This window comes from Uloborus diversus, chromosome 7 (assembly GCF_026930045.1).
Source record: "Uloborus diversus isolate 005 chromosome 7, Udiv.v.3.1, whole genome shotgun sequence".
Taxonomy (NCBI): domain Eukaryota; kingdom Metazoa; phylum Arthropoda; class Arachnida; order Araneae; family Uloboridae; genus Uloborus; species Uloborus diversus.
This window is the reverse complement of record NC_072737.1, coordinates 9,140,232-9,164,409: the sequence shown is the minus strand read 5'-3', so window position 1 is coordinate 9,164,409 and position 24,178 is coordinate 9,140,232. Positions and strand designations below refer to the sequence as shown.

Sequence of the window (24,178 nt, the reverse complement as noted above, 5' to 3'; positions counted from 1 at the left end):
TGTTAAAATAAAATCTTTTGCAGAAATGAGACTGCAAACTCAAAACATGTTTTTCTTGAAACTAGTTTTTTTTTGTATACGGTTGACAAGATATCTCAAGTTCTAATGCACCAATTTTCTTGAAATTTGGTGCATTCTTATTACCATCAAAATTGTCTCCTTGTAGGGTTTTTTGTTTTTTTTTTTGTTTTTTTTTTGTTTTTTATTATTTTTTTTAAAAAATGCCAAAGTTCAAAGAAAGAGCAAAATAATAATCTTTTTTATTTTTTTCAAAAAGACGCCATTTTGAGAAAAAGAATTTATTTTCAAATTGGCTACATCCAGACAATTCTACATCCTTGTTTAGTAAGAATTAACATTAACTTTGTTTCAGAACACCTGGAGGATTGGATGCATTTTTATACTTTTAAAGTATCAATAAAAATGGATAGTAAAAATAGCTACTGTTTTTTTTTTCCTATAACCCCCTTAAAATCACCTTAAAATCAAGCCTCTACACTAGAATACTCCCTTAAGACAATTCTATCTGAATGGGAAGGGGGGTGATTCAATGCTCATGTTTTCTTCATTTCATTGTGACTGCTTTTTTTAGGGGCAGACGAACAAACTCTTCAACAACAAACTGGCATCTGTGCAAACTAATAGATCTGTTTCCACCTGTGAACTGGATGTTTGCTTTTTTGTCTCTTTAGTGGTAAAAGAGTAGTAGTAACTTCTTTCCTGAGGTAATCCTCATGCTTCATTCTATAGGATGCTAAATTGGGTTTTAAGTAATGGTAGCTTTAGCCATTAAGTTAAGTGCTGCCAAACTTCAATATTAAGTAATAGCATATCATGGTTACAGTTTTTTAATGATTTTGAGACATTTGAAAAAATACTAGACAGACTTTATTGAAAAACCTAAATTTTACAGTATACTGTTTTTAATTGAACTGTTAATTTAATGGAATTATTGCATATTTGTCAAAATACTGATACTGTAACTTTTTCCATTATACTGTTTAATTTTCTTAACTCTTGGTAAGTGTTGCTTCTCCTGATTTGCTAATTGTAAGCCAGAGAATCAAGGATATAGTTTTTGCTCTGGCTGATTTTAAGAATCGTCGTGAAGACGGCAGGTAAGCTCAATGTTGTGTCCTGGTTTGTTTTTTTTAAGTGTTAATTTTACTAAATTGCACCTTTTCTTTTGTCCAAAATTAGTTGTAAGTCACTAAACTTTTACCTGCAATTTATATATTTTTAAGTATTGTAATTGCATCTGTTGGCATAAAACTGCAAAAAAAAAAAAAAAAAATCCTTACTGTATTGTATACACAAAAAAAAATTGATTCCAAAAATGACTGCACCAAGTACTGATGTTGCATTTCTGATTTGATGCTATAAATTTGTTCTTGTGATAGTTCCTGTTTTTATTTTTGTTTGAACAAGGGTGTTAATAAAATGCCCAAAGCTACATCTTACTACTATTATATATGCGAAAGTTTGTCTGGATGTATGGATGTATGGATGTTTGTTACTCTTTCACACAAAAACTACTGAACGGATTTTGATGAAACTTTACAATATTATAGCTTATGCCTCAGAATAACACATAGGGTAGTTTTCATCCCGTTATGGGGGGCAAACCCCCCTTAGGGGGGCAATATAACACAACTTTGGTATACATTCTCTAATATGGGGATGAAAAAATACTTGCACATATTTACATTATATGTTCATCGAAAGCTCTGATTTTTCTGCAGAAGATGGTACCTGTTCGAAATTCCTAAGTAAAATAAAAAATGAGTTATGAGTTTTTTAGTTCCATGTTCGAAGGCTTTCCTCAACTCAATACAGTATTTAGTGTATCATCTCAACTCCCTGTCGATAGCAACAATTGTTGTATTATTGACTATCTTTGCTTTTTGTGACCGTTCAAGGCTTTTCTCAAGTCAAATCTTGCACAAAGCAAGATTTTTGCACAAGATTGGCAAATAATACATGGATTTGGCTGATTATTTTCCATTTTAATGCAACTTTGAGGCAATTAATGCGATTTTTTTTTTTTTTAAATTTATTTGTGTTGACTGGGTATTTAATCGATCAGTAGGAATCTAGCCAAACTTTTTTTGTGGAATCATTTCAATAGCTAAGGCATTCGGCAATTTTTTCAACTCTCGCTGTTTGTGAAGCTTAAGAATACGCAATACTGTTTTTCAGTTTTCACCATGTAACCAAATATCGCCATTTCTTTAATATTTTTTTCTTTAAATTTGTTAACACGTAAAATTATTCGCCAATTAAATCAAGAAAATCCATAAACAGCACAAAAACTTCCATTAATTTGTCTTTGTGCACATTTTCAAACAATTGCCAAATTTTTACTATTTATTGGAAACTTTTCGGGTAGCAACATTTTATAATCACTAGAAGTATCTCAGTATTTGGCGACACTATCTCTTCAATTAAAATGAGTAACACACAGGTTTACAAAGTAGGGAGGGGGAGCCTCATTTAAGGTATCCCAATACGATTAATGCAAATTTCGTAACATTTTAAATTGCAGTAAGGGATTACAGGCGGCTACGTTTTTTAAAAATTTGTACTTTAATAGCAATATACAGAAAGTTTTAGACTATGTTCGGAAAAAAAAAAAGTTAAATCTTTTTAAACAAGTGAAGTTTAATTTCATATTTTGGAAATTCCTCAAATTTGTATATGTTTAAGTATCGTTTTTTTCGTTTCTAAAAGAGTACTATTTTGTTATTCATACTTATTGCCAGTTTACTTTTATGGGTTAGAAAGGAGCTCTATTTTTAATCACGTCAAAGCGGTGTGTTTTGAGTTATTTCAGTTACAGCAGAGAACGAATAAAAGTAGCGATTGTTTCTCATAATTATTACAGACCCAGGCAACGCCGGGAATTTTTGCTAAGTACAATTATCTGGTAACTAAATAAAGTTATGAAATAGAATCGGCCCCTCTACCCCCAGTTACCGTCGAATAAAGATTTATTTTTCGCCAGGAAGGGCCAAATACATGCAGACATTTTCTTTATAGCGTCTTCTGTTCGGAATTAAAAATCATATCTTATGAATATAGATTAACCAAACATTTTCGCAGTTTCATAAACTTGGCAAGTCTCTGGCAAATGTATGGTACTCTGGTCCTTTGGCGATTAATAATGGATTTGGATTTTTTTTGCATTTTAACGTTACTTTTAATTGCAAAAATGTAAAATGAAACTAAACAAAATGACATTTTAAAAACTTATTTGATAGGAAGAGTTATGATAACGTGTTCGGGACAAGTGTTCAAAAATTTGGGCGCTACAGCTATTACAAAAGTTCTATTAAAATGTAAAAATTCCGCCAAATTGATTTTGGTAAAAAGATCATTAAGTACTATGAGATATTGAAGTTAAAATTAATCTGCCAAATTAGTGAAGCAACACTCTTAAATAACATTAAAACTACTATTAAAATGTAAATTAATCCACCAAATTCATTTTTTATTTCCAATCTTACCAGGCGACTACATTAGTGCATTGGCGAATTATTTAAAATTTTTATGAAACTTTTCATTTTCTTTTTTCTTTTTCCTGTGCGTATTTTTAAGGGTTAATGATGCTAATTAGGATTTTGTGGAATTAATGTCCCTATTTTAATGGCGACAATGGAGAATATTGTTCTTTCTTTCTTTTATTTATTTTTTATTTTTTTATTTATTTTTTTATTCTATTGGACCTATACTGATGAAGATTTTTGGAAATAATTATGACTTAAGATCATCAGAGTGAAATGTTATTTGAAAACGCTGATAGAGCCTTTTGGGGATTTTTTCTCTTTGCGAAATGAGAAGTTTTTTGTACTATTTCCTCTTTTAAATGGGTACTTAAAAAAAAACTGTTGTCTTTACTCTGATTTTAATGGTATTTTCACTCTGAACTTTTTGGTATTGTAATTAGGATCATTTACGTTATTTAGAAACAGTTGATTTCCTTCTAATGGTGATTTTAAAGGTTTGATGTTCTCACCCTAAAGAGACATTATTAGAATCAGGATTTGTAGTGATTGTTGACCCTATTTTGGGACGATATCTCCAGTAAGAAGCTATACATTATACAATAATTTAGATAGCCAGTGTAGCGCTGGATACTATTTGACGGAGATCGGGATTATAAGGAAACTGTTTCACTTTATTTAAGAATAATTGACCTCACTCGAATAGGATTTTTTGAGAATTACCCAAACTAACTTCTTTAGAACTCCTGAAAGTTTTCGTGATTTATTTTGTGTGATTTTTTTGGGTGTCTTTCCAGTTTCACCGACGTTTCATTTGCCCTTCCACCTAATTTTCAGTTTTAATCATACCTTTTGATACATTTAAAGGGGCATTCCATTTTAAATGTCGGCGAAACTGGGGAGAAACCATTTTTTGGTAACTATTTGACCTCTGCCTGTGTTGACCGTTAACTTGAATCGATTGAAAAAAAGCTACATCAACGTGAGCGAAGCTGCGGGTAAAAGCTAGTGTATCTATATATATATAAATGGAGTTTGGTAAATTTGTTCCCTAAGATCTCAGAAACTACCCGGCAGATTTGGCTGAAACTTTCACCGTTTGTTCAGTTTGGTACTGGGGAGGTTTGTAGACCAGTTCGAAAAAAATCCGATGGATAGTTCCCTTTTTATTCTAATTTTAGTCCCAATTTTCGAATAAATGTCCCATAATGGGGGCGAAAAAAAAACGTGCACATATTAACATTATATGTCCATCGAAAGTGCCAATTTTTCTGCTGAAGATATGCTGTTCGAAGTTTCTAAGTTGTATAAAAAACGAGTTATGAGCTTTTTTGTTCCCTGTTCGAAGGCTTTCATCAACCCAAGTCATTATTTGGTGCGTCATCTCAACTCCCAAGAATTGTTGTATTGTTGAATATTTTTGCGTTTCGTCTGACTTTTTGAGGCTTTTCTCAAGTCAAATCTTAAAGTAACGTTTTTCCACAAGATTGGCTAAAAATAAATGGATTTGGCTGATCATTTTACTTTTAAACGGAACTTATGTAATTAATGGTTTATTATTATTATTTATGTTGATTGGACACTTGCTCACTATACCCAACCAACCAGCAGAAATATCGCCAGAATTTTTTCAGAAAGATTTCAGTAGCTGATGCATTTGGCAGTTTTTTAAACTGTCGCTGTTTTTGAGCCCAAAGACTACATAATAATGTTTCTCAGCTTTCACCATATAAACAAAATATCGCCAATCAAAGATACTTAAAAAAAAAAAAATACTGTGTAAAAATAATTCAACAACTAAATTAGGCAAATCCATAAACCGCACAAAAACTTTCATTAATTTTTCTTTTTGCACGAAATCAAACAATCGCCAAATTTTACTACTTATTTTTGAAACATTTCGGATGAAACCGTTTAGCGTCATTTTATTTTGACCAAAAGTATCTCAGCATCTGGCAACAATATTTCTATAATAAAATTAGTAAGGAGGGGGAGTATTATCGAAAGTGTCCCAAAATGATTCTCGCAAATTTGGTAAGATTTTAAACCGCACCAAGAGTGCCCACAAAAATTGAAATTTCCCAAAATAACTAAAGCAAGTGTAAGGGGAACACGGGCGGCTACATTTTTTAAAACAGTTCGTACATCAATAGCCATACAGAGAAGGTTTTAGATTTAAAAAAAAAGTACTAACAGATAAATCTTTTTAAACATGTAAAGTTTAATTTTATATTTCGGAAATTCTTCAAATTTGTATATGCTTAAATGTCGTGCTTTCGTTTCTAATTGAATACTATTTTGTTCTTTATACTTATTGCTATTTTAGTTTAATGAGTAAGGAAGAAGCTCGATTTTTAATCACGTCAAAAAGGTTTGTTTTAAATTCTTTCGCTTAAAACAGTAAACAAGGGCAAGTAACGATTGTTTCTCATAATTATTACTGACCCAGGCAACGCCGGGTATTTTTGCTAGTAATAAATATAATGGAAATTCTTTCCATATATATATATGTGCATTGGATATTAAAAATTCAGGGCAGTTATGATACAAGATCTTTGTCAAACTTGTATTTTTTTTCCTCCTAAGCCCTACAACAGGTTGTTGGCCAAGGCTATCTCACGCAGCTTACACCATCTTGGTCTATCCAAAGTTGTAATCTTCCATCAGTTGACTTTTAAGTCTGTTCAACCACTTTTCGTCTCTTATCTACCCAACTTGTTCTTGGTCTTCCTGCCCCCCCCCCCCCTTGGGTTGGAAAAGTTACCTGCTTTTACTTCCTCAGATTTCTGAACAATATGCTTTTTACTAAACATAGTCTTCAGAACTACTAGTTCTAACTTAAATTCTAGAAATGTGAAATTGCATTTTTTTTCTTTTTAATTTATCTGCTTTGTTATTTCATCCTGCGACAGTGATCTTTTCAAATCTCCCGTTCTTAACAAAAGATACTAGTTTATTTTAGTGTGTTTAACTTTTCTTTTTTTTCTTCTTTTTTAAAGAACAAGGTCTGAATATTTAGATCAGCTGAAACAAGATTTATGTACATACTATTCTTATAATGAATTTTTGATGAGCAAACTGATGGAGTTGTTCTCACCGTCAGAGGTACTGTAACCTATTTTATGTGTTTTTCTAGAATTATGTCATCGCTATTGTGTCAAAACTAATGCTGATACTTTTGATGTTTTAGTTAGTTGAATTGTTAGAAGCAAATGAAGTTCAAAGACCCGTGACTATTAGGACGAACACCCTAAAAACGAGGAGAGGGGATTTGGCTCAAGTAAATAAAGTTTGCTTGTCAAAGTTTTTTTTTTTTTTTTTTTATTCCCAATAAAAAATATAGTTTTACACATGTTTTGAAGCCCAGTTGTTTGAGCAAAGAACATAAAAAATTGATTAAATACTTTTGTGCTTGAAAAAGAAAACAATTTAAAGGCACAAATTAGCAGGAAAATTGATTCCAATTTAAATATTATTTTGTTATTATGACATTTGTTTTTAAACCCATTGTGATAGTTTCAATTCTTCTCGTAAATAAACTTTTAAACTTTTTTTTAAAAAAATCATTTTCAAACAACAAATAATAATATACAGGCGTCTCTCGTATAACATGGTACTTGTACAACACCAGGGCCCAATACAGGATGATTTTGCTACCGTTTTTCGGTACCTTCACAAAAATGTTGTTTTGAAATCGGTACTTTCACAAAAATCAAGTTATAAAATCAGTGGCTTCACAAAAGCATAGAAAATTTCACAAAAATTTGCATTTTAAAATATAAAATTTGTTTCTCTGTTTAAAACAAAATTTACTCATAAAATAAAATTCTAAGCTGGTTTATATGAACAATCGCTTAAATAGAAAACTTTTGTGGTATTTTAACTAATTTTTAGCTGTTTCTCGCCAAAGTGTATTTATGCAATATTATCGCAATCTTTCAGCATGTTTTGGGGAACCGTTTTTCTCATAATTTCCAATATTGTACACAGTACATAGCCCATTAAGCTGAAATTACGATGATATTTTTCGTACTTCTTAGGTTTTTAGTTCCCCCCCCCTCCCCAAGAAACGAAATCTGTTAAAAATAATACTAGATGACATTTACACTTTTCGAACTAAAATTTCATTTGTTCTACTTCTCTTTTACGAAAATTAGGATGCCTCTAAAATTTCAAAAAAAAAAAAACAATGCCGATAAAAAAAACTTTTCCAAAAATAGAATGATGCAATACTTTCACAAAAATAGGTAGCGGGGAAAAAAATCCTGGATTGGCCCCTGAACACAGTTTCAATACTACACGGTACCAAATTTGCGATTATTACAACACAGTTTCGATACTACATGGTATGAGCTCACTTCATGGTAGTATTTATACTTCATTTTAATACTTCGTGGTTTAGATAGATATAACACGAATGTTATCTTTAAAAAAGATGGAATTTCATGTTTGTTTAGTGCATTCTGTTAATGTTTGATAACTCTAATAAGTTACTTTGTTTTTATGAAACTTGGTTTCGATATAACATGGTACACTTCCCTTGATTTATATTGAGTCTCGTATAACATGGTTTTGATGTAACACAAAACACGGTTTTCGATATAACACGGTACATATTGACATGATTTTTACTATGTAAATGATTAATTAGTGTAAAAAAAGTTTAAAAGTTATATTTAAAAAAGTCTCGTATAACATAGTTTTGACACTACACGGAACGAATTAACCGTGTAATACGCCCTGTATATATATTTTTTTAATACTGATGTTTTTATTTATTTATAATATTATTTTACCTTGCAGGCTTTGATAAACAGAGGAGTAAATCTGGATCCAATTGGGAAATGGTCCAAAGTTGGTTTAATTGTGTACGATTCACAAGTGCCAATAGGTAAGCAAAAAAACTTTTTCTCCTTCCTTATCTTTTAATCGTTTATCACTTTAGTTTTCCAGAACACTGTTCAGGTCCTAGTCTTTTTCAGATTTGCCCATATGCCATCCAGACCACATATTTTTCTATGCCATTCAGTTAATTTGCCCATTTTTTAAATTTTTGTATCATTTTCAATAAATGGCTGCTGTTTTCCTGTAAAGTTTCAATGCATAACCTACTAAGTCAGTTTCAAATTTAATTAAAAGGGATGAGTTGATTAAAAATGCATAGAGATGTGGTATTAATTTTTAGAATTAAAAGAACTTTTAGCATGAGAAGGTGAATTTGGAATTTGCAGGCGCTTACAAAATGGAGTGTTAGGTCCAGACGAAGAAGAAATAAAAAGGCTGTGTTTAAGATTTGCATAACCAAATAATAATGATACTTGTTACGCATTTGGCTACATGTTTGAATTTATGTAATTGATCTGAATACAAAATTGTTTGTCAAACGTTATTTCTTTTGGATACAATAGGACCTAGAAATGTGCTTAATAAGTGCTGAATAAAATCGTGTTCATGTGTGAGGAGAGGAATATTAAATTTATCTATTTTCTGTGTAGCACACATGTAACAGATTTTTATGAATAATTTGATCATCTTTGAAACTTGACATTGAAAAACTAGTCAAAAACTGCAAAATTAATTTCTATAGCTATGAAAGAATTTTATGAATTTTCTTTTTTTTTTTTTATTCGTCATACTTAGTGCCGTAATAAAATAGTGATGTTCTGTTTCAATATTTTCCTTTTGTCTTCCTGAAAATTTTTCATTTTATTTATTTATGTATTTATTTATTATTTTTTAAAATGTACTTGTACTCTTTTATTGCTGAAACTTGGCTGATAATTTATGTTTAAAGTAGAAAAAATGGTTTTGTATTTCTTGATGTTGACTTTAACCAAAATGTTGTGTTCTGCAAAAAGATGCAAAATGTTTTTTTTTTTTTTTAAATCTCCAAAATGTTCTTTTTTTCTGCATAATACTTATTGTCATCCAATTTTATTCATTTTAAATTTGTTTGTTGATTTACTTAGTTTATACTGATTCCTACAAGCTTCCTCATAGTTTAGAAAATTTCACATTGTCTTTTGAAATTTTTTCTTCAATTCACTATTACCCCTAATTTACTTCTTTTTTGTAGAAATTGTGCAGAATTTCTGCAAAATTGCATCTTCATTTAGAAGATTTAATCAGAAAATCTGCAGAGTTTCTGTGGAAACCTGTAGAATTCCTGCAGAAAATTTATCTGAGTTTCCACCTCATTTGAACGGAATTGTCCTGCAGTTCAAGTATCTGTTGTATGATGTACGATGCAAATTTAGTAGTTTTCTGCTTTGGGAGCTCCTAAAAAACTGCAAAAATAAATACAATGTTAACATGTGATAAATAGACCACATTTCCATCCATGTTTTCCTGGGTATGTCTGAGAATTTTATTCTAGACCCTGAAACAGTCAAGAAAAAATAATTTACTCTATCAATGGTGGTTGAAGAAGGAGAAAACTTTATTTGCATTAAAATTTTGCCTTTATTTAATGGTAAAAAAAAACAAACAATATTTTCTTTTCTTATTTAAACAGGTGCAACTCCTGAATATCTTGCGGGACACTACATTTTACAGGGAGCTGCCTCTCTTTTGCCCGTCATGGCCCTTGCCCCGAAAGAAGATGAAAAGATCTTGGACATGTGTGCTGCTCCCGGTGGAAAAACAACACATATCGGTAAAATTTTTTAGTATTTCAAAGTATTTTGTGGCTGTTGAGCATGGCATCATAATGAACGCCACTTGTTCCAAAGCAACTCTGCGGGGGTTGTCGGGTTTTTTCCACCTCTGACTGCATTTGAGTACGGAATAGATTTTTGCTGGTGTTGGGCTAAATGCCTTTATTTTTGTTTCTTGAAGGATTTCACCAATATTGTTTAAAAAAAAAAAAAAAAATTGCAACTTACCTTTTGCCATTCCGGGAAAAACCTTGCACGGGAAATCCCATCCACCTGCCACCGACACTCAAATGTTTGAGTTTGAATCGGAAGTGTTCGGAAAAATTTGTGGCACGCTATGATTGGTTTGCCGTCATTCGGCAGAAGTCGGTAAACTTCCGACAAAGCACATGTCGATCACATGAGATAACCATGTTGAGGTGTTGGGTGCTGAATGTCGAATTAAATAAGAGTTGTGCAACCTGCAAGCTGTGTTTTCCTGGGTTGAGCTGTTCTTGCAATATGCAAATAAGGTAACGTCCATAGACTAATAATAAGAGTAGACCGAGCTTTCTCATTCTTGCTGATAAAGAAAATTGGTTCATAGATGTATCATGTGACTAGTGGAAGGGCTTGGCGAAGACTTTGGTAGCATGGTTGCTAGATGGCAGCATTATCTATAGTTTGGCACTCGACATGTATTTTAAGACAATGTGTTTTCATTTAAAAAAACTTCCAGGTGCAGAGATTGAACTGTTTTTCTTTTAGTTATGCATTATTTTGACATTAGTAATAGTTTTTGATCAGTTTTCGGTAACTTTTATTTCATTTGGAGCTGTCAGCGTTGGCGTGAACGAAATGGCGTAAACGTTTTGCGTTAACGCAAAAATGTACTAATCGGTATCTTAAATTGAAACTGTAGGTAAAAATCTTACCGTTTGCTGATTCTTCTTGGTTGCTTGCATCTTTTATTGCTTAGAGAGTTATTGAAATTGACTAAAGAAAATGCACAATGCTATCTAAACGGAAAACTCACTATATTAACAAAATATTTACAACTTAGAATAACAAATTTACAAATCGGACACCATAAAAGATCATTCTTCCGTGTTCCATCAATTCTATTTATTTTATTTCGCGCTGGCGTTGATCGTCTGCTACGATCAACGCCCGCTGTTGCTAGGATATCCACCAGTCACATGGTTTGGTCTATGAGCAGCAAAAGGGTTGCCATAGCTCGGTCTACTCTTATTATTAGTCTATGGTAACGTCACATTGCTAGGAGCACGGTCGGATCTGGCCATAAATACTCAGACCGGCTGTAGCTCGATCTCTCTCTCACTGGTCTTCTCGTTTTGTGTTGTTTGTGTATGTGTTCGTAAAGTTTTTGCTACTGGCCTCTCAGGTGAGGTCTGATTTTTTCTGAATGATTCGTCAGTGATGTCCTCAGTTTTGGAAGCGCGTGCTGTTATGACGTTCATAAAAGTGAAAAGTTATAGTCGAATTTAAGTGGGTTGTTTGGTCTTCAAAGCAAAGAAAAGGATCGAGTCCATCTTCGATATTTTCCTGGATATGGTGAATTTGACTCCTGAGGTATGAACTGATCTGCGTGCAATTATGGGGAAATTGCGATGCCGTCCCTCTACCTGTGGGGAATTCACTGTGGAACGCCGACAGGACTTTTGACATCTGCATGGACTTATTGCAAGATCTTTTTGACCTAGCATAATTTAATATTCTTTGGAGGACTAAACTATTGTAATGTAACTATTTTATAATACATGTTAAATAAATGTTTTTCAATGTTAAGTGATTCATGTTTTATTTTCTTCGGGCAGACCACTCCCTCAAAATTCAGTTGGAAATGAGTTGCCTAATTTTCAGCTTAGCTGTAGGCTATTAACTGTATAACATCTAAATTATATCCAACAGCTTGGCTGCACAAACCGAGATTTGCATCATCAAAGAAAGGAAGAATGATCTGGATGAGCAAAAGAGTTTTCTGGGAACAATCTGGTTACTTTTACTTTTCACACCCTTTCCACTGCAAACCAAAGAGATTAGAGTCCATTGGGAATAAGAGGGTTTCAAAATGCTCACTCTTATCTCACAGTAGCTAAGAAAGATTATCTTTATTTGATATTTGTACCTCCCTGATGCTAATAATTTACTAAAATTTAAATCTTGTTTTAATTTCAATACATATGATAGCCTATTCGTGAATTGCATCGAAACCATTTGAAAATCATGTCAAAAAGAATAAAGTATTTTTAATGACCTTTGTTATAAAACTCGTTTTCGGATATATCGCTTTTTCTTTGTCCTACGAAAAGCGCAATATAACGAGGGGTTACTGTATTGATTAGTTTATTTTAAGCCTTTTTTATTATTGCCAGCACATTTATAAAATAGATGAATATCAACATTAAATTTTAATGTATTTAGTAGTTATCATAAAAACTATTTGTTTTAAAATTTTAAAATTTATGTTTCAAATATAAAATATTATATAATGAAATAAAAAATTGGCATTAATAACGAAAATGTTACATGAAAATTAACTTGAGTTTGTTATGATTTTAAAATATATTTAAAGCGGAGCTTTTTTGTCTTTGTTCAAGATTTTGCTCCATGTTTTCCTTTTAGTTTGATATCTAATTGGGCTTAAACTGAAACTTCATGTGGTATTATGATATTTTTCCAAATATGTTTCTATTTTTTTAATATTGAAATCTTGATTCTATAAATCATAACCATTTTTGAATTAAGCAGTTCATTAAGTGCAATACAAATGTTTTTTATTTTGAAAAATGTGTTACAATTTGCTTCACCGTAAAAAATTTTGATGTTGCAAGTGGAAAGAGTTGCTGAGGAAAAATTTTTGACATGCGAATCTGGGATTTAAAAGTTGCTAACTTAACTCAGCAGAAAGACTTTTTAAAAGTGTTGACTGTGAATTGCAACTTTAAGATTCAAAAAGGAGCAGGTTTTGTTTACTTTATTTATCTATGCATTCCCCCCCCCCCCCAATGCAAGATGTTGTTTATAAATTTAATATTCATTAAATTTACCTTCCTAACATGGTTTTATTCTTCACTTCTAACTAATGACACAGCAAGGTAAACACACCGGTAGTGGCCAGTGTTTCAGAGTGCTTTAGTAGTAACCACTTGAAGGTTTATATTTGAAAAAATAGGATTCCAGATCTCCCAATTTATTCAAAAGTGCAACAAATGTGCAACTACTGAAGCACTGGCCACTACTGGTGCATTTACCTTATTTGTTCTTAATTTTTATTACTGTTATAGTTATTTATTTTTAATATTTTTGTCATATTAAGAATAATACTTTCTTTTTAAATTAATAGTAGTATAATAATGCAAATTATCAGGATTCCCATTAGAAAGAAAAAGTTTCCAGCTAAACTCAAAAGAAAGGCCTTATAATCTTTTTAGCTTATTTTATTCATGTATTTTTTATTTATTTATTTATTCATTTATTTTGTTTTTAGTGCGAGATATCGTTTACAATATTCATTAAATTTACCTTCTTAAACTAGAGTTATCCTTCGCTATTAACTGATGACACAGTATTTGTTTTAATATAATTGTTATTATTAGATTTATTTATTTTGATATTTTTATCATGATGAAAAATATGACTGAAATTAGCTGAAATATTTTTTTAAAAAAAGTTCAGGAAAGAAATTAAAGATTCTGCAACTTTTTCTTTTTTTATATAAAAGATCAATTTTGAATTGAAATGATTTTTTTGTTTTGTTTTTGTAATAAAATGCATGAAATAGTTTAGGCAGAGCTGCCAATTGCTATGAAAAAATCGTAGTTTCTACGAATTACAGTTTTAAACTATGATGCTATGAAAGTGGGTCCAAAAACTTACAATTTTCCGTTTTTTTTTTTTTTTCTAATCCCAAGAATGCAAAAAAAAAAAAAAAAAGAAAATCATAAACTGCATGAAAACTAAACCGGTAAGTTCAGAAAATCAAACTTCTACACGTGTGTTGCCGGTTTGGTTTTCATGCAGTTTATGGGTTCTTCGGCAAAAAAAACGGAAAAACTGCCAAAAGTATCGTGAAGAATATAAAAGCACTTGGCCATTCCTTATTTCATCTCTAAAGACGGGTTATGTAAGATACATTATATTTGCAATAGCGATTTTTCAGTTGAACATGGTGGCGCAATCATGTTACTTCAAAAAGACATGCCGACCGGATGAAAGGTACAGCTAATAATCAAGAATTTATCATCTTAAAAAAATTCAGCATAAAATCTTTTATTCCGTGTTAATATTTTCTGTATCATATTTGAAATTCATTGAGTATCATTATTTTGTTCATTATACTGTTGACAATTCCATCACTGTTTGATTCTGAAGCAGCAGCCACGTGTCCCCCCCCCCCCCCCCCCCCCCCGCAAAATGCAGCTACGATTTTGGACTCTCAAAGGTTGGCAACTCTGAGTTTACGACATAACTAGTGCTAACTGAAACCCTTGCTTTCTTTGAGGGAGAAAAGTCATTATTATACTTTTATACTTTACTTAAAACTTAAATTGAAAGAATATCAAGCCTGAAGTAGTGAAAAGTTACAAATCTTTGAATAAAACATCCTCTTGATTCACTGATTGCCAAAAGTAATTTAAATGCAGAGTTTTGAATCAATCAAGTAAAAACCTCGTCATTGTTTAATTATTTAGTGCACTGTATAATTATACTAAATAATGAATTTTTTTCATTTAAGAATTGTGTTTGTGTCTGCTTTCAGCTGCTCTAATGAAGAATACTGGCATTTTGTTCGCTAATGATGCATCCAAAGAAAGAGTTCCTGCCATAATCGGCAACATACACCGGTTAGGAATCACCAACACTGTTATTTCTTCGATGGACGGGCGTGCTTATCCCAAGGTTAGTTTTGATTTTTGAGAAATGAAGCTTAGTGGAAGAATGTTTTGATATTTTTAATTTATCACGGTGAAAGCATTTGGTTTATGATTTTTTTAATAATAATAATAATTTTATCAAAACTTCTAATTAAAAAATATTACGAGCTATGTAAATGTTTCACTTTAATATAAAAAAATGTATCACCTATTCATCACAAGTAAGTTTTGTGCAAAAAATAATCAGTTTTGGGGTATCTCCTGCAATCTTGGCTAAATAGCTAGGTAAATGTCAAAAAAATATTGCTTACCTACTGAGTAATTCTAGACTCACACCACAGCTGTAAGAAAAGTAGGATTTTGAGTTGTGTGTTTTAGTAACAACGGTACCTTTTATGTTAAAAAAATATTTGGCATTTTCATCAAGTTTTCCCCAACATTTAAGCTGAAAGTTTTCCCAAAGTGTTTGTTCCCTCTTTGAAGTCTCTATCAACTGCATTTGTAATAATCTAATAGTTTTGAATGTTTGTTATTTTTTGGATAAAAGGTCAAACAATTTTTTTTTTTTTTAAGGGGTCTAAGGACACCTTCAAAATTTTCGACATTCTGGAAAAAAATATATTTTATGCATAATTTAATTCTGAACAATTTGATCCCTTATTTTTTACCATACGCAAAAAACTTTTCAAGTTATCGTAAAAATGCGTAAACTTTCCCCATACAGATTTATGTTAATAGCAACTCTTTAAGCCTCTTTTTCTCAGGTGCCGGTTTCTTGTTTTGTGTGCATGATATTCAAGAAAGTTTGTTATATATTTCCGTAAAACATTTCATGCATGTTTGTCTGGTTTATGGAAATGACCTGAACCTAAATTTTTACTACAAAAAAGTTATTTAAAAAAAAAAAAAAATCCGCCTAAAATTTTGGAAAATTTTGATATTAACTTATAAAATTTCAAAAAAATAAATAATTTCAAAAAAATAAATAATTTAAAAAAAATTAATATATTTAGGTTTGGATTATAAAAATAAACAAGACAAACATGCATTAAAAGTTTTACGGGAAACGTTCTGAGATAGTATGCACGCAAAACGAAAAACCGGCGGCTGAGAAAAAGAGGCTTAAACAGTTGCTGTTAACATAAATCTCTGCACGATAACTTGAAAAGTTTTTTGCGTATGGTAATAAATAAGGTATCAAATTGTTCAGAATTAAATTATGCATAACATATATTTTTTCCCAGAAAGTTGAAAATGTTGAAGGTTAAAGGTCCTTAGACCCCTTAATTAATTTTTTTAACACCAATTCAACAAGGAAATGTGTTATTAATTTGATGTGTGTACCTATGTGTCTGTCTCTTGAGAATAGCTCCTAAGCAGGCGAGTCTATTTTGGTAATTATTTTTTTGCTTGAAAGAGGACTTAGTTAAATGTGCTCTTAGGTAAGTTTCTTATTAGTTCTTGGTGGGACGTTAATTACAGGAGTTATTAATTAAAAACCTAATTAATTAGCATCTTGCAATTTTTGTAGTCAAAACTCCAGGGTTGGCAAAAACCCGGGTTTTTTTAAAAAAGCCCATGGACCCAGGGTTTTTTGGGTTTTTTTAAATAAAACCCAAAAAAACCCAACTAAATCTGGGTTTTTTAAAAGAAATGTGGGTTTTTTTTTGTCTTTTTTTAGGGGAAAGGTGGGGTACTCGTAGCATATTGTAGCATAAGTATATGGACAAAGCACAAAAATTGTCTTGATAAAAAAAGCTGGAAAATTCAGCGTTTTCTGAAGAAGGGTATAAAAGACGACAAAATTCAAGAATGGTGAAGTTTCAGATTTTTTTAGTTTCTATGATTACCAACAGTTAAGGCAAAGTTACTTCTTGAGTGATAAAATCTATTGTTTATTTGTTCGTTTTTTATTGCGACATTTTTTTTTTTTTTGTATTTTACTTTATTGTATTTCATTTTGTTATATGCAAAACTACTGTAGAACCTCAAGTAGTTTAAATCCCTTTTTACTGAATTCCAGCTTAATTAAGACATTTCTTTGAATTTTATGTTGCCTGTTTTTCTATTTCTGTGTACAGAGTAAGAAATATTAAACTTTTTCGTAAGATAATGAAAATACTGTACATCCTATTCCGTTTTCTGTCCGACCATTTGTAAAACCTGTTAATTTCTAAAAAATATACCTTGTTTACTCAAGTTTTGTGACGTGTTGGTTTGCAGAAAATAATTCACATGAGAGCCTTTTAGCTAAAGTAGTATCCTTTGTACAATCTGCAAATACCGAGAAAATCTGATGTGACAGGACTTAGTCAAGATAATTTGAGTTCCTTATTGGCCAGTTGAAGGAAAAAGTTAAATATATTTATTTAAAATCTTTGAAGCATTTTTTAATGCCCTTAAGAGTTAAGAAATACTATTAAAGTTCAAAATTAATTTTTTATGTCCATTGCCTATTGTGAAGAAGAAATAAAAAAGAAGTTTAGATTGTAAAAGTATTTAAATTAATTATTTTTTTAAAAAAAGTTCTCAGAAAATTTTAAAAAACCCAAAAGTGGGCTAAATAATGGGTTTTTTTAAATGGGTTTTTTCAAAAAAACCCATCGGGTCCAATCCAATTGGGTCCAATCCGGCCAACCCTGCAAAACTCGCTTGCACATTTGAAATATTATTACCCAACATATTTTTCTGCATATATTGCAGTTGGTAACTATTTGATTGTTGCAAACAAGAAGAGAAAGCTCATGTTAAAATGTTTATCTGTTGTCATATTTGTTAACAAGTAAAATACTTGTTATTGATTTTAGCGAAGAAGGCTTTTAAAAGGATTTTCAATTTTCTCTTTTGATGCTGCTTTTGCAACTAGCATAACTTAGTAGCTGTGATTATCTTTCCTTTTCCGTGTTTTTTCCTATTTATCTAGAAAATATTAAATGTGAGGTCCTCTGTCTCTTGAGTTTTTATAAATTTTTAATTAAAAATTAGTTTTTGTTGAAGTTCAAAATGAAAAATCATTTTTAGGCAATTGCTGGTTTTGACAGAGTCATGTGTGATGCACCGTGCAGTGGAACTGGCATTGTTTCTAAAGATCCTAGCGTTAAAGCATCAAAGGTAAGATGCTTTGTATTGTTTTCTGAAACATATTTGTATGCAATTCTTTAATTTTATCCTGTTTGTTGATTTTGAGGTTGTTTTGACTTATTGCCATTTGCACAGCAGACTTCTTTTTTTTAATGTACAATAATGATATTTATTAATAAATTTCTTCTGTAAAGCATTAGACTGTATCAGAGTAACTTTTTATGGAGAGAAAAAAAATCATATTTTAGTGATTTTGGTGATTTATAAGTATTGTGTCTCATTCTGTTCTAGTTGAAATATCTCTGTGCAGTTGAAATTGAATATTTGTATCATGCTGAATTGTTTTTGAAATGTGCATTAAAAATTTCCCTTATATCAATACAAGTGATCTTGGATATTAAAAGCAGACATGTCAACTTTTTCTTCAGGCTTGAGGCTCCTGCTTTAGTGTTCAATCTCTGGCTTCCTGCTGCAACCAGTGAAATTTTAAGGAATCACAAAGTCACATTAATTTTAGTAGTGAACATTTAGAAAATCAAATGACTTAAAGCCAAAAATTTGGTCAGTGTTTATTTTGAAAAATGCTAAGACAGCTACTGTAACTCAGCAACTTTCACTTGTTAGGCCTGTTATTTAGAGGGGCAGAGGGAACAATTGTGTCCTTTTTAAGCTAAAATATAGTGAAATCTTATTACAACGAATAGTGGTGCAGCAAAATAGAGGCTGTGGTGGCCTGATCAGTTAGGCATCAGACTTGTGACTGAAGGATCCCGAGTTCGATCCTAGGCAGTTGAAGATCCATCGTCTTCATTAATTTTGACTAGGGGACGTTAAATATGCTCATGGTCACAAAGTCCTCGAAGTGACACAATAACTCTGGTAGTCCTAGGGATTGCTCGAGTCCTGGTCTGGATCAATAAATCAGAGGTCCCATCCAACTGATTAAACCACAGACAGTGGTAGGAATGGGAAACCCTGGAATGAAAAGTGAAAGTACAGCAAAAAAACCATTTCAGTGAAATAGACATTCAGTAACATTTAAATTGCCTTGAATTCTATTACAAAATTCCTCTTACAGTGAACAGTTATTGTGGTCCCTTGAAATTTGTTGTAATGGGATTTTACTGTAATTGAGATGAAAAAATAATGTTAAGTGTGTAAAACTTCCATTTTCAAATTTATTAATCTGATCAAAATTGTTTCATTTGTTATAGCATTAATATGTTTTTCTTTGTTCTGCGTTACTTGTTGCTGCGTTAATACTTATACGAGGCACTTTTAAATAAAAACTTGTGTCCGTAGGATGAAAAAGACATTCAACGCTGTTCCACTATTCAGAGACAGTTGCTGATGGCTGCTATAGACTGTACAAATGCAAATTCTAAAACAGGAGGCTATATTGTGTATTCAACATGTTCCATTTTGGTAAGTGATGATTTGAATCTCTGTCGTGTTTCACCCAATGATTATATTTTTATATTAGAGGAAACTTCATCTATAAAGGGCAATGCTCCGTTACTGCTCAACTTTGCAGATGAAAATTAATTTCTCATGTGCAACTAAATATTTTTCAATGTAATTTTTAGTACTTTACTACAAGGTGGCAGAGAAGTGCCAAAAGTTTTACAAATACTGATGTTCAGCTCAAAACCCAATCTACCATATATACAATCAGGGGTGGATACAGGCTACGATTTTAGGAGGTGGTCATGCAAAAGAGTGACCCCCCCCCCCCTGAACGAATTTACAGTTTTGAGAAAGAATAGTTACGGAAACTGCTTGGGTGTCAATAAAAGCACCAAATCAGCCAAGAATAATGCCTAATAGAAGGGCCTAATGGAGCATAAATTTTACTAATTTATTTCACAAGCAATAAAAGTAGTATTTCAAATATTTACTGTAAAAAATAGTTAATGGGTTAAAAAAATTACTGAAATTATTTACATTTTGTTCATAAAATGTTTGAATGCAAGAGGAATGGATAATAGGTTTGGGGGGGAGGGGTCACGACCCCCATGACCTTCCCCTTATATCCGCGACTGTACCCAATTTTAATATTTATTAAATGTTGGTATATTCATAATTAAAATGGAACAAAAGTAAGAGGACATCAAAAATTTCTGTAAAGTTGTGGTTAGAGCATAGGACGAGGAATGGTGAACTTTTGCAAAGTTGACTGCACAAAAACATGAAAGTCAATTCTTCCACAAAAAGTAGTATGTTGTGGCCATCACGAAACTTTCTTCTATATTTTTCTTTTTTTTTCTGTTCCCTCCCTATGCTTGACGAGGAAGCAATATTCCCAACAAAAACAAAATTACACATGCAAAAACTTGACGACCATCCCAATGTCTGAATTATTGCAAAAGCAAAGCAAAGAGCGAAAATTGAAAGTTATTTTAAAAGCCTTGCTTGAATTAATTACAAATATTTTATTTGTTAACAAACATAAGATGGCAACAGTTAAAAATTTTAAATCATTGAGATAATATTTCCGATCATTTCCATACAATTAAAATCACGAGAAATACGCAGACGACAATCTATTACGATTTATCTTTCTTATTGTTGCATTAATAAAGCTATTTTTATTCGCAAAAAAAAAAAAAAATCAACACCTCTTGGAGCGATTGGCGTCAAAATTGAACCAAAGCCTGTTTACATATGGATTCACATACATTCCAAATTTCAACCAGAACGTAGCATTACTTCTTGAGATTGGGCACTCACAATGGAAAAAAAAAAACCTTGCGATTGCGCTTCCCCCCTTTTTAGCTGTTGACACCAAAATAAAATCAGCTCTTATACCCACTAAGGGCTACTTGCCGATAAATTTTTCTTTCATTCCGTTCATTATTTCTTGAGATACAGCAGTCACAATTGACGACAAAAAACGTTCCATAGCTCAACCCCCGTTTAAGTTATTGACACCAAAATTGAATCAGCACCTGTTCCTGTTAATGGCAACATATGGGCCAAATTTTGTTTGATTCCGCCAGTTACTTCCTGAGGAATAGCAAGCACGCGTAACTCAAAAATGTCCCATTGCTCGACCCCCCTTGGAGGAATTCGCGCCAAAAACCAATGGGCACAAGTTCGCATAGGAGCACATACAGTGGCTCCCAAAAGTGTTCGTACACCTTGAAATTTTGTAGTTAAACCAAAATAACGCAAAACTGAATTCGAATATGAAGTCCTTTTTTTTTCACACCATTTCTATGGCATTCTGAATAAAACCCAGTAGTTTTTTTCAAATTATTGCCAGATTTTATTTTAAAAATTTGTCAAAAAACGAAGAGACAGAGAAAAGATACGCCTAAAAGTCATCGTACACTCGGATATTAATGATTAAATTCATGATTAAAATTATCATATGTCGTTTTTTTATTACTTTTGCTTTGTGTTGACCCTTAAAAGTCACTTGGCTTTAATTTTTTGTTTATTTATTCCTTAATATTGTGCTTATTACTTTAAAATGGCTGGTATTCGTAAAAAACCAAACACCATTTGAAATTTGAATTTTTTCCTCACAGTAGCGGTAAAGTGGTTTGAAATGTCTCCAAATTAGTTAGTTTATTCCATTCCATAGTAAAGAGCTTGATAAAATGCTTTAAAGAAAAGAATCGGATCAAAAACAAGGTAAGAAAAGGTCAACTGGCAAAGTTAACGAAGCGTGATCGGAGGTTTACAGTTAAAAAAAAACATGAAAAATACACATTTTAGAACTGAAAAAGTTTCTGCAGAATTGAATGAAACATTTTACGTTTAATTTTTATCTAAAATTGTTCGCCAAGATTTCTAATTAGCTGGATTAAATGGGACCTCTTCCCGCAGAAATTTTCTTGTTCGTCAGCGAAAAACAGTAAGCTTACGCTTTCCGTCGTAAAATCAATGATAAATAAGCTCAAAACGTTTTGGAACAACGTCTTACTTATAGATAAAAATAAATTCAAATTTTTTGGTATTGTTGTATAATTGTAAATGGAAGAAAAAAATGAGGAATTTAATCTTAAGAACTTGTTTGGGTCAGTTTATCAGGACGGTGAAGGTGTTTCTGTGTGAGGGTGCATCTCAGCATCAGAGCTTGGAAATTTGGAATTTTTTGATGAAATAATGAATCATGCTGTTCATTTAAATATTTAAAAAAACAATTTTAAACTATTAGCCCAAAATTTGGTAATCGGAAACAACTTTGTTTTTTATCAAGATAACGATAAGAAGAACACGTTCGCTTTTGGTGCCTCAAAATTTGTCCTTAAGCTTAGAAATATCTCCTCAACCACCAAATTTGAACTTAATGGAACATATTTAAAGATATTTGGTGGCTAGATTACGAAAATACACCATTGAAACGAAAAGCGAACTAGAAACAGTAAGACTCGTAGTGCGGCTGAATACTTACTCAGAAATTGCACAAAAAAGAAAGAAAAAACAATGAAATCTATTCCCAGACGCTTAAAAGCTGTTGTTGTTACTGCATGATATTCTACTAAATAATAACTTAGTAAAATGTTAGATTATTTGCTAATTTTTTGACGTTTTTTCAAAGTGTACGAAGACTTTTGTGAGATGAAATTTCCGGCACTTTTTGGTTTTTGATTTTTAAAAAATTAAGCTTTAATGTTTTATTAAAAAGTTTCATGTAGTTTTGTTTTAAATAAATCATAGATCTTATAATAAAATACCTATTCGGAAATATTAGTTCTGACTAATCGATAAGGACCTATTTCATTGAAAGTCGTAGGTGTATGAACACTTTTGGAAGCCACTGTATGTGTACCAAATTTCGTTCCATTTCATGCGGTAGTTTTTGCTGTAGAGCGGCCACAAAAAACTGGTCACACACAGACATGACACACACACGGACACACACACACAGACAGACAGACATTTTCCAAAAATAGTCGAAATGGACTCAGCACACCTCAAAACGTTCGAATCCGTCGAAATTCAAAAATTTGCGCGAATCCAGTACTTTCTTCTATATATTAGATATAGAAGAAAGTAATAAGATTCCCACCGCGTACAAAGCATGGTGGAAATTCTCTCTTTTAACCTAAAACTAGCTGCGTGCCCGGCGTTGCACGGGCTACCTAAAAAATGTAAGAGCAGTCCAGTTGATGCTTTTGTAGTACACTGACACTAGTTTCTAACGCGTTAAGGAGTAAATAAATGCGCATAAAGCAAGGTTTGCAAAACACCAGTAAAACATATTTTTGCCAAAACACCTCATCAACGTTAATAATCGTTGTCAATGATACAAGTTATGAGTACATTTTCAGTCAGCACAAAAGGGGAAAATATATGCATTATCAACTATAATCGTTACTCACGTTAAACTGAATTACATCTGATAGACTATATCGGAAATATTTATGCACAATAACAATCCGCTTTTTACATAAAATAGTCTACTACCCGGCGTTGCCCGGGTGTTTATTAATGCAACATACCACTCAGATAAATATTTGGATGGATTCTATCCACATGGTCGTACAAGAATTACATCAATCCGTTTTCCAGGTGCAAACCCTCAAAGAACTCAAATAACTTGTAAATCACTCATTTACTTTACGACGTGCACGGTCCTCCTCGAAAATGAAAGTTATGTCATGTGACGCGTATTTAACAATCAGGCTTGAACAAAAAAAAAAAAAACAGCAAAATTTTGCTGCAGATTACGGCAAAATAATCGAAAAGTAAACAACTTAAACACCCTGTGATTACAGGAAAAGCCTCAAAACAAAAGCCTAATTTTATTTCTTTATATTCGAGGAAAAAAATGGCAACACATCTTTCATCTCAATGATTTTCTTCACGCTGTAAATTTTAATAAAAGCGTTCATCCGGAAAGTTGAGTTGAAGCACTGAATAATAATTTGAATGGAGGAAAGCCTTCGAAAAATATGGATTTTATTTTGAAATCTAAGAGTCATAATTAATAATTTTTAATTGATATCTCCGCTAATTATTATCGGAGGATTATGTTAAATAGCCAAACATGAAGACGGGAAGATGACGAATCCATCGATACCTGGTTCGATGGTCAGTTCACTGTCGT

At 31.8% G+C, this 24,178-nt stretch overlaps 1 protein-coding gene across 1 annotated transcript in view; it reads left to right on the top strand.

The window, feature by feature from the left end:
- The window catches only part of LOC129226223 (probable 28S rRNA (cytosine(4447)-C(5))-methyltransferase), a 47,563-nt gene that overhangs the window by 9,382 nt on the left and 14,003 nt on the right, over positions 1–24,178 (top strand). The window contains exons 5-12 of the mRNA XM_054860821.1: positions 1,025–1,118; positions 6,503–6,608; positions 6,694–6,783; positions 8,307–8,394; positions 10,018–10,158; positions 14,922–15,061; positions 18,058–18,147; positions 19,420–19,542. Of these exons, the coding sequence (XP_054716796.1) occupies positions 1,025–1,118; positions 6,503–6,608; positions 6,694–6,783; positions 8,307–8,394; positions 10,018–10,158; positions 14,922–15,061; positions 18,058–18,147; positions 19,420–19,542 (872 nt within the window). The remainder of the gene's footprint in view (positions 1–1,024; positions 1,119–6,502; positions 6,609–6,693; positions 6,784–8,306; positions 8,395–10,017; positions 10,159–14,921; positions 15,062–18,057; positions 18,148–19,419; positions 19,543–24,178) is intronic.